Source organism: Manduca sexta, chromosome 10, assembly GCF_014839805.1.
Source record: "Manduca sexta isolate Smith_Timp_Sample1 chromosome 10, JHU_Msex_v1.0, whole genome shotgun sequence".
Classification (NCBI taxonomy): domain Eukaryota; kingdom Metazoa; phylum Arthropoda; class Insecta; order Lepidoptera; family Sphingidae; genus Manduca; species Manduca sexta.
The window spans coordinates 11,836,338-11,852,364 of NC_051124.1; the positions used below are offsets into that span (position 1 = coordinate 11,836,338).

Consider the following 16,027-nt stretch of genomic DNA (forward strand, 5'->3'; position numbering starts at 1 on the left):
ATAATTATTGCGAAAAGGCACATGCGTGGGTGTATTTCTGATTGAAATTGTGATGATGCCGCGGCGACGAATTCTCTTAGAGTACTAGTAGTGACATTAGGGCGCGAAAAATTAAAATTACTTTCTATTAATATTTATTTTGTTCGAAATTTACACTTTTTTTTTTACATCTGCGACTCAAGTAACTTTATGTGAAATGTTATTTCAGAGGAGATAAGTATGTGGTTTTATTTAGTAACGCGATGTCAAAATGACCCTGTATAATACTAGCTTTTGCTTGCAGCTTGGACTGCGTGAAAGAGTTTTCCGGGTGAAAGAGTCCCGCTATAAGTTTTTTTCCGGGATAGAAAGTAGCCTATGTCCTTCCCAGGGTCTCAAACTATCTATATACGAAATTACATCGAAATGCTTAATGTAGTTGTTGAGTTTATCGCGTACAGACAGACATGCGGCGAGGGAGTGTGTTTTATAATATACATTTAGAACTTTTTAAAAGAAACAAATCCGTTATACGTTGTTCAATTGTTGCGTAACTTTAACCGTTTACGCAACGGAAGCTTCCGAAAGGAATAATTTATCCCCGTTTTAGCAAAATTATTCATTGATTCAACAGTAAAAGAATTTTTCAGGATGAATCAATATTAACAGAGATTACCTGTTTTATTGACTGCAAGGTAAACAGTCAAATTTACTGTTACTTTTGCCAAAATTATTGTGAGAATTCTTATGGATTATACTTCAGCGATATTTTTGTTGTTGAAATTTTATGATTTTTACTTTAACTTCTTTGTTGTGGCAACTACTATAGCTAGTACTAAGTATTACGTCGAAATTCAAATAAAATCACAAATTAAGTAATTTTAATATTAGATATGTCAAATTCCTAATGTGACAATAAATCACAGTGGCTGTTTGGGACCTTGGTGTAAATGTTGAGCACCGTTGCACCCTTTAATTCGTCACACTGTCAAGCCGCTTTCCTGGGGCGTCGCAAAACATAAGCAGAATCCAGAGACATCATTTTACGTAATGGCAACATATGTCACAATAATTGCGTACGCACGTAACTTTAAAAAAGGTTAGATTTCATTTAATGGGACATTAACTTTCGTTCTTACAGAATAGCAATTTTAAAACTCTTTAGCTTGTGGAAATATGTCCTAACCATTGATGGTACGTAGTACATATATATATCGAAGGGCTTGTAACGTTTAAAAGCAATCTGTAAGGTTCCATGTTCAATCCTAAGGTCGGACGACAAAAATTCAAGTGAGTTCCCTGAACTCTACTACGCATAAAATAAGTCGTTTACGATTTTAGACACTTATCCTTTCCTAAGGTTTTACCACTGCCTTGACATAACCATCGAAATTTGGGTGTACTTGTTGGCTTTACTTAAACCTTTACTGGTGGTAGGTCACTCACATGTGAGAGTCCGCCTGGGTAGGTACCACCACCTATTTCTGCCGCCAAGCAGCAGTGTGTAGTTACTGTTGTGTTCCGGTTTGAAGGACAATGTCTTCAGACTTAATATCTCATGTCTCAGGATGGTGAGCCCAGTGGAATACCAAACAATACTTTGTAATTCAAGGTGTTGGATGGTGTTTCTATTGTTTATTGGCGGTCGTATCGCTTACCATTACGCGAACGGCAAGATCGTCCCGTCATTCAAAGAAATAAAAAAATTATAATAAACCTACTTATTTTTTTGTTGTCAATTGTTCCAGGAAATAAACGAAAAAATATGATGAAAACATTAATTGTTTCCGCCAAGTAAATTTGTTTATCATTATTTAAGGATTCGTTAAACAGAAACCATTAAATTATTAATTCGACTTTTTATTACTTTATTTCGTGCTGACAACAATTCTTAACAAAACGACGACAATTTCTGGCGGGAAATAGGGCTATGATTATTTTAATATAACTGATGACATCTTGTTAAAAAATAAAACCTATATATTACTAATTACATAATCCAATATTGTCATATTGAAACTATTTATTGCAATAATTCCATGTCTTGCAGCCACAATAATACAAATATTAAAAAAAAAAACAATAAAAAAAACTTACGTTAGGTGCCCACACATTTTTTATCCACGTGCATATTTTGCTGGTAGGATATATTTTATATCCGCCCGGACAGCGACCACCGTAAGTGATAAAACCTGCCATACTGGCCCACGTGAGTGTGTCGCGTTCCAGGATCAGCCTGTGTATATGCGGCTCCAACAAGCCGGCATATTTATATGGACTATGGTGGGGTAATATCTGATCAGTCCATATTCTATTGGACCCCACTCCACTTACCATCAGGTGAAGTAGAGTCACTTTACTGCACGTATAAAAATAAAAAAAGAATCTATTAGAAACTCTTTAGTAGCAGTCTTATAAATCACCAAAAGGTTTTAGGCAGGTATTTCAATCCTTGCCAAGTTTTTACATTACTTTAGAGTCATTTTCTCTATAGAGCATCAAAGCATATTGGGCTTATAAGAGTTTGTTTTGCATATCAAGAATTATTTAACACATTCAAAATTAATGCGAGTTTATTGAGGTCATTTGTAGGGATTAAAAAATATTGATATTACCTATGTACGTATATTCTCTTGTTTTATGAAGATTGAAGATACCATTGTGAAAATTTTAAACAATATTATAGTAAGTACACTCGTTCATTCCATTTTTACGACCGCAACGTTATGCCCAGTCACAAGACGACGGGCTAGCTCCACTTTTCTACTAGATCTTTAATCTACATTTTTGATGAATGTATTAATAATATTAGCCATTTGCCCTTGTCATGGATTTGACGCGTCTAGTCAGCTGTCAGTTGAAACAAATTATTATAAATTACGGGTTACGGCCGACTTTAATAAACTATCTCAATTCCTAACTGCAGATCAATGGTAATATACCAATCAAAATAAGTCTTCTGAACAGTATAGTTAGTTATAGGCCGGATACCAGGACTAGAGTTGTGCTCCAAAAGTAATTACCGATTGGTAAATCGTTGTCTTATTTGAAATGTCCGTGCAACAAGATGTCACAGCGTCCTTAGATATTAAAAAAATATATTTACTTAAATATGCTAATATGCGCATTAAAAACGTGCAAAAATTATTTTTATTTTACATTGGTGTTTTGCTAATTCGCAGTAGATTGAGCAACCATCGCATGAGCACAAAAATTTTGTATGACGTTCTTGCCTACAACTCTTTGTCTGTCAGCATGACAATAACTTTTATTCTGTTTAGTACATACTAGGTTAGGTTAGGTTGCTTTTTGAAATCGACCGTAAGTAGTTCAATCTGGTGGCATTAGGATATTGTATTAGAGTCTAAAGCTGACACTCGGAGTATCTCTGCAGCCATCTCCTGCCGTTTTCAGACCTATTGAGGGGCGCGGTGCAGCCGTATCCGCCATTACCGTTCACCATCATATAGTCAAAGCAGTTGGTGACGCCGTCACCGTTGCAATCCTGGAAAGAAGATCGGGCAGTTTAAGAGTAAATTTTTGCAATTGTAAGTCGGTTCAGTTAAGATTTTTCGAAGAACATCGCTCGTAACTGCGCCCTGTCTCGAGCTAAGGGGTTAACTTCAAGTGGAGTAAGCCAGTTATTTCAGAAAATACACATTTAGGGATAGAAATATATGCAAAACATGGCTGCTGCTCTTCATACAATTTCTCTGTAATATACCTTCTATCAATTTGCTCTTTTTACTCCTTGTTATAGGTTGCTTTTGCAACTTAATAATACAAATTTCTGAGATATTTATTTACTTACACAATACTTATGCTAAATGAGCAAAAGTGGCCAATTTGTAAACAGATCTGCTATTTTTTCATTTATTTTGGCATATAGACTTTACTCCTTCTGGTGTTAAGTAAAACAATGACCAAAGACAGAGGCGAATTTCTACCAATGTTATATCCCCTGATGATCGCTGATCTATACATTTATGTCGGCTTGCCTAATCGCTTCTTCACGTTTCGCTTACATTACCAATAATCAAGAAAAAAACCAAAATATCTACGAACCTTGCCAAATCTTTGTAAATATCCTTCGATGATCTTTTTAGCACAGAAATAATTTCTAGCGCAATCAGCCCAAGCTGAAACAAAATCTGTATTTAGTTCCTGTGTTTTATCCACTACGCAAGGAATGAAGATGTAAGAAATTGAAATTGGTACTTCGACGAAATCTTTGTTGTCATCAAGAATGGTTAGTCTATCACTAGCATAAGATTTATTTTCACGTACTTTACAGAGAAGTTCAATATTCTATATAATTTGTTTTTTTTAAACGATCACGACAAAGAGTCTGCACTGGATGATAAGAGGAGTAGGGTCCAGAAAGAATGTCAACTAATAACAGATGATTACCCCTCGCCAGTCGACAAAATTATTCCGGCATATACGCAGGGTATTCCGGAAAGCGACACACTCTTGCGTGGGTCACTGTGGCGGGTGGTGAACACAATATTATAGAAGTATTTCGCAAGGTAAATTTACTTAACGAAATTTTTACGTTAAATCAATAAGATTTTTTGCGCCTCTTTCCTCTTTGTAAAAACTATTTCGTTACGTATATTTATTTTGAAAAATATTCATTTCGTACCACCTGCCTTCATTTCACTTCTCGAGCCACTCCTTAAGAGATTCACTCCGTAAAACGTATACGTCATATCGATATGCTTACCGTGATTTCTCTCTGGGTCGTCTTCCTTCATGACTACCTTCCCAGCATCAACCCAGTACACTCTGGATATGTTGAACGGGCCACAATATCCCCCCGCACAGCCATAAGACCTATCACATTTTGTGGACACGTAGCAAAGGCATCTGTAACAGCGCTCTGTTAGATTAGGGATGAAGGTGGTACCTGGAAAAGATATACGCGTTTTGTTATATAAGGACTGAATTGCATTAACAAAAAATAACCATTTCCTAGCAATGGGACGTAGTATAGCTGACGAAAATATAATGTCGCATCTGTGCTATATAATGTCGCATTGCTGCGCACGGATCTACTCAAGTACTAAGAGTTAAAAGTCTTTCCATCACCTTGGATTATTGCGGATGGCTTATTTAAATCGAAAAATCGGAGGTGTATAGCTTAAAATTTGGCGATATTTGTGTCGCATTGCTGGGCACGGACATACTTAAGTACTAAGAGTTGAGGGGGTTGATGTTTTTCTATCACGTTGGCTTATTGCGGGTGGCCGATTTAGCATTACATTCAACAGAATATATACATGTCGAATTGAGAACCTCCTCCGTTTTCGTCTTATTTTCGTTTTTCGTCGGTTAGTAAATCAGAGGTACGTAGCTTGAAAATTAGACAATATTTGTGTCCAAAAAGTGCGTAACTCGAAAATACGTTTTTATGATTACTACAAAAAGGTTTTAAATTTAATGGCCTGCGTACCTGTCGAGCCGGAGATCCACAGGACGAAGACAGCAAACATACAGACTGGTATAACCAGTTCGCGTCTGCTGATGTTCATTTTTAGTTTTTACGTCTTGTCTGAAAAAATAATACTAAATTTGATTGATACATTGATTTCCACGCGGGCAAAGCCGCAGTCACACCTAGTTTGGAAGAATAAGAGACTGTTTCACCAATTTCAAATAGCTTTTATTTAACAGTTATTGTATTAAACAACCAATCAAAATAGTATTAATTTCAGGAGGATAATATTTTTATTGGGGAGCATAGTGTGTGACTTATGTATTTGGTTGACTTATACATTTACATACGTGAGGAGTACCATTTACACAGCAATCGTGAAACAGTTCCTAAACTATGTAAAAAAAGCATCTTCGGACTGAGCTCATTCCTTCTCTAAAATCGACGCGTAACCATTATTTCTATGGTGTTTTTCCAAGTTTATAAAACACTGACACGTCGTCTTTTAACCACCTTTACTTTAAAACATAAACAACAGAACGTGTACAACTGTGTACTAGTTATTCTGTCGCACTATAAACAAGTTTTAAAAAATGTACTTACCTAGCATCACTCGCCACAAATCCACAACCAATGAGGAAAAATACGAATCTATTACTTTTATTTTTGACCTTTAAACTGATAAGTTGGCGCTGTGTTTTTTGGCTTTTGTTCTTTGTTTAATTTTTGTTTCTTTGACAACAGTAATGGTGGGAGGAAGATGCTTTTTCATAATTATGGCGTATTGAATTTGCTCACACCGTAATGAAAATAGATAAACTATATTAACATAAACTATAATAAAAATAGATAGTTATATTGCGATAAATACATGAATATATAATAATTATGATATTATATTAAAATTACAAAACACATTGAAACTTACGTTGTTCTTCGAAAACCCACAGTGACGTCACAAGTCGTTATCCTTCATTAAATTGTATACAAGCGTTCTTTCTCAGAGCAGGTCCACTACTGCTTCACGGTGGCTTTGAGACGCTGCATCCTTGTCTGTCACTGTTATATTTTTACTAAGGAATTTTGCAATAATTCTAAATATTTTACTGTAACCTAAACTGCATCGCTCGCTACTGCTTTTTTATTTATTTATCATATTTACAAATTTATCACATAATAAACATTGAAAATCCGCATAGATTTCTGTACAATGCTATGATCTGAATCAGTCATCGAGCATTTGTCGACGCAGAGCACACATAATATATAACAACAATATATTATAGTTGTCCATAGGAAAAAATAATTAGGAAAGCGTAATTACCTGTTCGAAAAAGCTGATGGTATCAGTGGCAAAAGATGAAATTTTTCTAAAGGTAACCCGAGGGAAAACTCTCCTTACCTAACATATCGCGGCCAATTTAACAGGAAACAAAAAGTAACACAAACGTAAATAAGCCGAAAGGAAGCCGGTAGGAATCGTGTTGTATGAGCGCTTCACCACTGAATGGTATTAAATTGGAAGAAAATACGATATTATTTAGGATTAATGTTTTGATGGGTGGTAGAGTGTAATTGATGTATAAGACGAGGTATTAAATGAGTAATCCTTGCAGTACATATTGTTTGCCCCCGTCGATTATAATAGTTCTCGAGCGATGCCCAGATATGTTCCCCTTTTTTTTTCTTTCTTTGTCGCGGAGAAAGTACGTTATTACTACCGCCCAGCCTTTATTGGGCGGCGACTGAGGGGTTATGTTATGGTAACCGTGCCTTACGGCCCGGCGTTGAGCCGCCCGGATTTGATGTTGGCCTTCGGGCGACCGCCGGGCCGAGTCCCTAACACTGTACGCACACTACGCACGGCCTACCAACTATAACTCCGCGGTGGCCCTCTTCGGCGCATTTTGGACGGCTGCGGGCTTCTTCCTAGGGAACTGTCTAATTCTTCGTCCACAGCCGTCCTTGCGCGGTGCCGCCTAATGCGGCCCGTCTTCTGGGGGGAGGGGGGGGCTCAGAAGCCCCCGCGCACCGAAGGACGCTATCGATGTCAACGGCAACATGAGGCCTACCTTCCACGCTGCCGTCCATCCCGGGGGTCACCCGAATGTACAAAAGCGCACGATGAACGCTAAGGGTGGACAGCCCCCTGCTGCCCGCCGACGACCCCCTGATGGCCCCTATTAGTCGCGTCTTACCACAAGCAGGGGATACCGTGGTGGAATTCTCCAAACGCCCCCAATCCACAGGGCGGGCCCCTGATTGTAAGCAGCATCCGCCGCCCATGGACTTTGCAATGTCAGAAGCACAGTCAAGCCGCTGCCTACCGGGAGGTGAGCACTCTTTTTAAGCCTCGTTTAAAGAATGACAAGTCATAGGACTGGAGGAAGACCTAATTAATTTGAAACGCTACGAATAAATTCGACCCTTGCCGTATTTAGTTATTACACCATGAATAATATTGATCATAGGCCGAATGTAACATATTTCGTACGAGCATAACTATATTATTCACATATTTTAACAGAAATTAAAGATCTTTGAGTTCCAGACATTGTAAACAAACACTTCACTTGATACTTAACCTTCAAAAAAATAATCATAGTTTATAATGTTTTATCGTTGTCAATTATTCTACTATGCATAAATAGTATAAGAAACAAATCTTAAAAATAACATTTTGTTCCTATAAACTAAATGTTATTATTATATACACTCACGACTTTTATTCCCAAAGGGGTAGGCAGAGTCGAAACTATTGAATCCAGTTTTCGTAGTATGTATAAAACAGGGATTTTTTTGTAAAGAACCCTGCGGTCTACACCGGGGGGGACCTGTGAATGAGATACTGGAATTCCCTAGCTTAGCAACTGAAGGGGCACGGAGAAGAGTTGGAAGGGAATAATTTGGAGAGGAAGTGTGGAAGAAGGATAGGAACCCTTTTTTAGGATGGACGGAGTGGAGAAAGGGATGAAGAATGATTATAGGCCTCAATGTGAATTATTAATAATGAGTTATACACACTTAACTGCCTAGAGCCGCGACAAATGTCCGCCCGTGCATGGGCATGCATTTGATAATGACCGTGCGCACGAGAATTGCTTCTGGGGGTATAAGAGAGGGGTTGGACTCTATCGCGCATGCAATACAACCAAGCCACTGAAGCAGAATTTCCAGAATTTATGGACTATTAAAATAAAACGTAAAACCAAAGCAAATATTGCGTTCCTGTCACTAAACTTTTGACACAAGTTAACAACACTACACGTTAAGAATAATGCATTCCACATTCCATAGTTTGTCGTAACTGCAGTCCACGGGCAAATTATTGTTGACAACTGTGTATTGAATTGATAATCTCAAGGATCTAATTTAAGGGAAATCTGATTGTAAGTCACGTATTGCTGCTTTCGTGCTGACAACAATTCTTATCAACATGACGACAATTTATGGCGGGAAATAGGACTGCTTATTTTAATATAACTGATGACATCTTGTTAAAAACTAAGAACTAAATTTTGCTAATTACATAATCCAATATTGTCATATTGAAACTATTGATTGCAATAATTCCATTTCTTGCAGCCACAATAACACAAATACTCAAAAAACTTACGTTAGGTACCCGCCCATACATTTTTTAATCCACATGCATATCTTGCTGATGGTAGGATATATTTTATATCCACCACCGTACACAAGGTGTTAAAACCATAGGCCCACGTAAGTGTGTCGCGTTCCGGGATCAGCCTGTGTATATGCGGTTCCAACAGGCCGGCATAATTGTGTCAACTGTCGACGGGTAATATCTCATCAGTCCACTATTCTATTGGACCCCACTCCACTTACCATCAGGTGAAGTAGGGTCACTTTACTGCACGTATAAAAATAAAAAAAAAAAACTATTAGAAACTCTTTAGTAGCAGTCTTATAAATCATTTCAATCCTCGCCAAGTTTCTACGTTACTTTAGAGTCATTTTCTCTATAGAGCACCAAAGCATATTGGGCTTATAAGAGTTTGTTTTGCATATCAAAAATTGTTTAACACTTTCAAAGTAATGCGAGTTAATTGTTTATTGACATTAGAACATTTTATGGATTAAAAAATATTGATATTACCTATGTACGTATATTCTCTTGTTTGATGAAAATTGACAATATTATAGTCAGTACACTCAATCGTTCTATTTTTACGACCGCAACCGAAATCGACCGTAAATAGTTTAATCTGGTGGTACTAGAATATTGTATTAGAGTCTAAAGCTGGCACTCGGAGTATCTCTGCAGCCATCTCCTGCCGTTTTCAGAGTTGTTGAGAGGCGTGGTGCAGCCGTATCCGCCATTACCGTTCACCATCATGTAATCAAAGCAGTTGGTGACACCGTCACCGTTGCAATCCTGGAAAGAAGATCGGACAGTTTGAGACTAATATTATACAATTGTAAGTCGGTTCAGTTAAGATTTTTACAACGAAGAACATCGCTCGTAACTGCGCCCTGTCGCGAGCTAAGGGTTTAACTTCAAGTGGAGTAAGCCAGTTATTTCAGAAAATACCACATTCAGAGAAAGAAATATATGCAAAACATGGCTGCTGCTCGTTATACAATTTCTCTGTAATATACCTTCTATCAATTTGCTCTTTTTACTCTTTTTTGTAGGTTGGTTTTGACCTTGATAATTCAAAAAATCCGAGATATTTATTTACTTATACAATACTTGTGCTGAATGAGCAAAAGTGGCCACTTTAAACAGATCTGCTATTTTTTTTTTTATTTTAGCATACATTTTTTTCCATCTGATGTTAAGTAAAGCAAAGACCAAAGAGAATTTCTACCAATATTATATCCCCTGATGATCGCTGATCTACACATTTATGTCGGCTTGCTAATCGCTTCTTCACGTTTTGCTTAAATTACCAATAATCAAGAAAAAAATTAAAATATCTACGAACCTTGCCAAATCTTTGTAAATATCCTTCGATGATCTTTTTAGCACAGAAATAATTTCTAGCGCAATCAGCCCAAGCTGAAACAAAATCTTTATTTAGTTCCTGTGTTTTATCCACTACGCAAGGACTGAAAAAGTAACAAATTCAAAGACTTGACGCTCGACTAAATCTTCATTGTCATCAAGAATGGTTAGTCTATCACTAACATAAGATTTATTTTCACGTAAGTACATTTTAGACAAATTCAATTTTCGGTATAATTTGTTTTTTTTTACAAGCACGGCAAAGAGCTCCCACTGCACCGGATGATAAGCGGAGTGGGATCCAGAAAGAATATCAACTGACGATAGATGATTATCCCTCGCCAGTCGACAAATTTATTCCGGCATATACGCATGGTATTCCGGAACAGGGGCGGCTGCGGTCGCAGACTAGACACTTCAACGTCAGAGGAAGCCCGCGGCCGTCCCTAATGCGCCGAAGAGGGCCACCGCGGAGTTTTAGCTGGTAGGCCGTGCATAGGTTAAGTTGTATATAGGGTTAGGGACTCGGCCCGGCGGTCGCCCGAAGGTCACCATCAAATCCGGGCGGCTCAACGCCGGGCCGTAAGGCACGGTTACCCCAGCATAACCGCTCAGTCGCCCCCCACGAAGGCTGGGCGGTAGTAATAAGGGACTTTCTCAGCGAAACCAAAAAAAAAAAAAAAAAAGGGTATTCCGGAACGCGACACACTCGTGCGTGGGTCACTGTGGCGGGTAGTAAGCACAATATATTATGAGTACTTCTCAAAATAAATTCACTCAACGAAATTGTTTTTATGATATATACACAATATAATATGAGTATTTCTCAAAAAAAAAAAAAACTTAAGGAAATTGTTTTTACAATAAATCAATAAGCATTTTTCCTCCTCTTTCTTCTTTGCAAAAACTATTTCCTTACGTATATTTATTTTGAAAAATATTCATTTGGTATCACCTGCCTTCATTTCACTTCTCGAGCCACTCCGTAAGAGATTCACTCCGTAAAACAAATATAGTCATATCGATATGCTTACCGTGATTTCTCTCTGGGTCGTCTTCCTTCATAACTACCTTCCCGGCATCAACCCAGTACACTCTGGATATGTTGAACGGGCCACAATATCCCCCCGCACAGCCATAAGACCTATCACATTTTGTGGACACGTAGCAAAGGCATCTGTAACAGCGCTCTGTTAGATTAGGGATGAAGGTGGTACCTGGAAAAGATATACGCGTTTTTTTATATAAGGACTAAATTGCATTAACAAAAAAGAACCATTTCCTAGCAATGGGACATAATATAGCCAACTAAAATAGGTTCATGCTTTCGTATGATAGTACTAGTCCTGTGCTATATAATGTCTCATTGCTGGGCACGGACATACTCAAGTACTGAGAGTTGAAAAGGTTGATGTTTTTCCATCACGTTGGCTTATTGCGGGATGCGTAATTTTAAAAATATACATTGTTATGATTAGTACAAAGAAGTTTATAACTTAATGGCCTGCGTACCTGTCGAGCCGGAGATCCACAGGACGAAGACAGCAACCATACAGACTGGTATAACCAGTTCGCGTCTGCTGATGTTCATTTTTAGTTTTTACGTCTAGTCTGAAAAAATACTAAATTAAAGATGCACCTGTTTATAAATTTCCTGTCTACAATTTAAGTCTGAAGTCGAGGTTCAGGGTCACTATTTAGTAATCATCGGTAATAGTAGTAATTAAACTTCTAATTACAAAACACTGAATGACATTTCACTGTTTGTAATATATGTACCTACACTTCATCAATCTATCTATACATATTTTAAAACAAAATCCCCAAAGGTGTCTGTCTGTATATCGTCGATTTTCTCAAAATCTACTGAACGGATTTTTGTACGGTATTTGGTAAAAGATAATGCAATTCTTGAGGAAGGATTAGGTTAGTAGTATATTACGGTTTTATGTAAATAGACTGAAATATAACGATTACTGTTGAAGAGGTCGTGTGGTTGTAAAAAATCTCGTAGGTTGGGATTTACGCGGGAAAAACATTGTGACACATTCATTTCCACGCGGGCAAAGCCGCAGTCACACCTAGTTTGGAAGAATAAGAGACTGTTTCACCAATTTCAAATAGCTTTTAACAGTTATATTATTAAACAACCAATCAAAATAGTATTGATTTTATTACCATTTAGGAGGATGATATTTCTATTGGGGAGCATAGATTACAGTGTGACTTTTGTATTTGGTTGACTTATGTACCGAATAACATTTACACAGAAGTCGTTTAACAGTTCCTAAAAAGCAATTACGGCCTGAGCTCATTCGTTCTCTAAAATCGACGCGTAACCATTATTTCTATGATGTTTTTCCAAGTTTATAACATCACTGACACGTCGTCTTTTAACTTCTAAACTTTAAAACATAAACAACAGAACGTGTACAACTGTGTACTAGTTATTCTGTCGCACTATAAACAAGTTTTAAAAAAATGTACTTATCTAGCATCACTCGCCGCAAATCCACAACCAACGAGGAAAAATCTATTACTTTTATTTTTGACCTTTAAACTGATAAGTTGGCGCTGTGTTTTTTGGCTTTTGTTCTTTGTTTAATTTTTGTTTCTTTGACAACAATAATGGTGGGAGGAAGATGCTTTTCCATAATTGTGGGCGCATTGAATTTGCTTACACCATAGTGAAAATAGACAAACTATATTAACATAAACTATAATAAGCGGCGATAACCTAGTTGGGTGTGGAATGGACTGCCAAGACGAATATCCGCAGGTTCAAATCACCAAGGGCACACACCTCTGTCTTTTTTAAAAATCATGTGTGTATTCTTTGAGAATTTATCGTTCGCTTTAACGGTGAAGGAAAAAATCGTGAGGAAACCTGCACATCTGAGAAGTTCTCTATAGGAATTTCGAAGGTGTGTGAAGTCTACCAATCCGCACTAGGCCAGCGTGGTGGACTAATGCCTAATCCCTCACAGTAGTAGAGGAGACCCGTGCTCAGCAGTGGGCAAGTATATAATACAGGGCTGATATTATTATTATTATGTTGTATCTTTCCTGCGGGAAATCATGGCATAAAGGCCGGTCCTTTTGGAAGGCTTGCGTGGGGACATGGATCCAACACGTAGAGACCCCTTTAAGATACATTACTCTAGTTGGGGTTTATACACCTTGCGAGTACTCTCTCTGTCTGTACTTATGGAGGAAATAAGCCAAAGACAGCGCTTGCGAAGTGCAGGGACTATTGCAGAAAACATAGGAATTATACTGGGTCTATGGATGGGATCTAGCTGAACTGGTTGCGGGGCTATTGATTGAGATAACGGGACGCCTGCCGAGTAAAATGTCTCAATCTTATGTATTCAAGGCAGACGGTGACTTGCCCCCCACTAGATGGGCATCCTATAAGGCGTAACCCAAGGACGCAACACCGCTGTGGGTGGCTTAAGGGTGTCGAGAGGTGTGCACCGATTTGACCATCGCGGGTCGCTGTCGCGTCCCGGAGCGGGCTTCCTCGCTATTACGCAGATTGAGCACTTCCACCCTGGAGCTGAGGTTCATAGCTCTTGCGACTTCCACCCCTAGCCGGCCAGTTAAGGCAAGCCAAGGGTCAGGGGGTCTCATTTAGCCCCCACGGAATCAGGGAACGCGGTGTCGCCACTCACCGTCGGCTCGCCACAAGTCGCCCCTGCGGGCTTATTATTATTATAATAAAAATAGATAAACTAGTTATATTGCAATAAATACATGAATATATAATAATTATGATATATTAGCATTACAAAACACATTGAAACTTACGTTGTTCTTCAAAAACCCACAGTGACGTCACAAGTCGTTATCCTTCATTAAATTGTATACAAGCGTTCTTTCTCAGAGCAGGTCCACTACTGCTTCACGGCGGCTTTGAGACGCTGCATCCTTATCTGTCACTGTTATATTTTTACTAAGGAATTATGCAATAATTCTGGATATTTTACCGTAACCTGAACTGCAACGCTCACTACTGCTTTTTTATTTATCATGTTTACAAAATAATCACATTTATCACATAATAAGCATTGAAAAAACCACAAGAACTGTCTACAATGCTATGATCTGAATCAGTCATCGAGCATTTGTCGACGCAGAGCACACATAATATATAATAACAATATATTATAGTTGTCCATAGATAAAATAACGAGGAAAACATAATAACATGTTTAAAAAAGTTGATGGTATTAAAAACAAAGTCGCCTTACCTAACATATCGCGACCAATTTAACAAGAAACGTAAGACAATCGTTAATAAACCTAAAAAGGGTTGGACGCTTTAACACTGAATAGTATTAAATCGGAAAAAAATACGATATTATGTAGGATTAATGTTTTGATGGGTGGTAGAGTGTAATTGATGTATAAGACGAGGTATTAAATGTGTAATTCTTGCAGTACATTTTGTTTGCCCGCGTCGATTATAATCGGTCTCGAGCGATGCTCATGCGTATACGGGATAGTAAATTTTGCTTTGAATGACCTTGTGGCTACGGAATGGTTGATGCTAAATTGTAAAAAAATTGTTCCTTCAGTAACTAGTCTAACTCGGTAGATCGCTACATATTTTTCCCTGTCTTTACTGAATTGTCACCTGTAATGTGCTGTTACCCGTACCATATTATCCTGCCCTATTTTTGTCTATATCTTTGGCTGAGCATCACTACACGGTTTTTAGATTATAATGGTGGTAGGTAGGATATATATTATATCCGCCCGGATAGCGACCTCAGTACACAAGGTGTTAAAGCCCGCCATAGTGGCCCACGTAAACGTGTCGCGTTCCGAGATCAGCCCGTGTATACCTGGCTCCAACAGTATGAACAGCCGAGGAGTAATCATCTCTCGTCATTCGACATTCTTTTACACTGCACTTCACTCACCATTAGGTATCGTGGGGTCACCTTACCGAACTCATATATAAAAAGGACTGTTACTTTGATCCAGCAGGTACACTATTAATTAGCAGCATTGAGTCATGAAATAAATCTTCGATTTGCTCAGCAAGTTGAAAGAACTCTTCAAATTCACATACTTTCATTACGATTTTACAATGAGTTCACATGGAATATAAGTGTGCACATCAATGCGGTTCCAAAACTAAATCAGCGTGTCGTGCCTCGGTGGCGTAGTTGTATTGCACGTCCGGTACAATAGCGCTCTGAGGTCCTGGGTTCGAATCCCAGGTCGGGCAAAGTGATATTTGGGTTTTTCTGCTCAGTATCAGCCCGGAGTCTGGAGTTTGTGCCCGATGTGGCGATAGGCTCGCCCCCTATCACACCATGGGACGGAACATACTTGGCGAAAAGTGGGTGCCCTAGTTGCGCCTCTGCATAACCCTTCGGGGATAAATTGCGTGATGTTATGTATTTATGTGTATGTTATGTGAAGACACACAGGCCTCCTCTAACCTCTTCCGTTCCTCTCTATTTCTTGCAACTCTCAGCCACAGCAGTTCTGCAACCTTTTTTATGTCCTTACCGTCTGTTTAGTTGTCTGCTTCTTTTTCTTTAGGTGTTATATCGTGGAATCCATCGGTAAGGTCTTTAGTCCATTTTGTTGTTGCTTCTCTTAGCATATAAGATGACCAGCGC

At 38.4% G+C, this 16,027-nt stretch overlaps 2 protein-coding genes across 6 annotated transcripts; both read right to left on the bottom strand.

Annotated features, from left to right (window-relative positions):
• Positions 1-1,823: 1,823 nt before the first annotated feature.
• On the bottom strand, positions 1,824-6,845 carry LOC115448700 (lysozyme). 3 transcript variants are annotated; one of them, XM_030176219.2, is made up of 5 exons: positions 6,345-6,845; positions 5,435-5,547; positions 4,706-4,888; positions 4,045-4,118; positions 1,824-3,484 (listed from the first exon to the last, which is right to left on the bottom strand). In XM_030176219.2, exons 2-5 carry the CDS (start codon positions 5,511-5,513, stop codon positions 3,344-3,346), a joined length of 477 nt encoding a protein of 158 aa, XP_030032079.1. In that variant the 5' UTR covers positions 5,514-5,547; positions 6,345-6,845; the 3' UTR covers positions 1,824-3,343. The 3 variants fall into 3 exon arrangements, with proteins under 3 accessions (XP_030032079.1, XP_030032078.1, XP_030032080.1); XM_030176218.2 differs by having other exon boundaries at positions 5,435-5,533; positions 6,345-6,838; XM_030176220.2 differs by lacking the exon at positions 6,345-6,845 and adding an exon at positions 6,020-6,111 and having other exon boundaries at positions 5,435-5,533.
• A 2,681-nt stretch (positions 6,846-9,526) lies between these two features.
• LOC115448701 (lysozyme-like) lies at positions 9,527-14,319 on the bottom strand. 3 transcript variants are annotated; one of them, XM_037437286.1, is made up of 5 exons: positions 14,199-14,319; positions 11,901-11,994; positions 11,423-11,605; positions 10,369-10,442; positions 9,527-9,815 (listed from the first exon to the last, which is right to left on the bottom strand). In XM_037437286.1, the coding sequence occupies exons 2-5, from the start codon at positions 11,977-11,979 to the stop codon at positions 9,675-9,677; spliced, it is 477 nt and encodes a 158-aa protein (XP_037293183.1). In that variant the 5' UTR covers positions 11,980-11,994; positions 14,199-14,319; the 3' UTR covers positions 9,527-9,674. The 3 variants fall into 3 exon arrangements, with proteins under 3 accessions (XP_037293183.1, XP_030032082.1, XP_030032081.1); XM_030176222.2 differs by having other exon boundaries at positions 11,901-12,010; XM_030176221.2 differs by having other exon boundaries at positions 11,901-11,999; positions 14,199-14,318.
• Between the last annotated feature and the right edge of the window lie 1,708 nt (positions 14,320-16,027).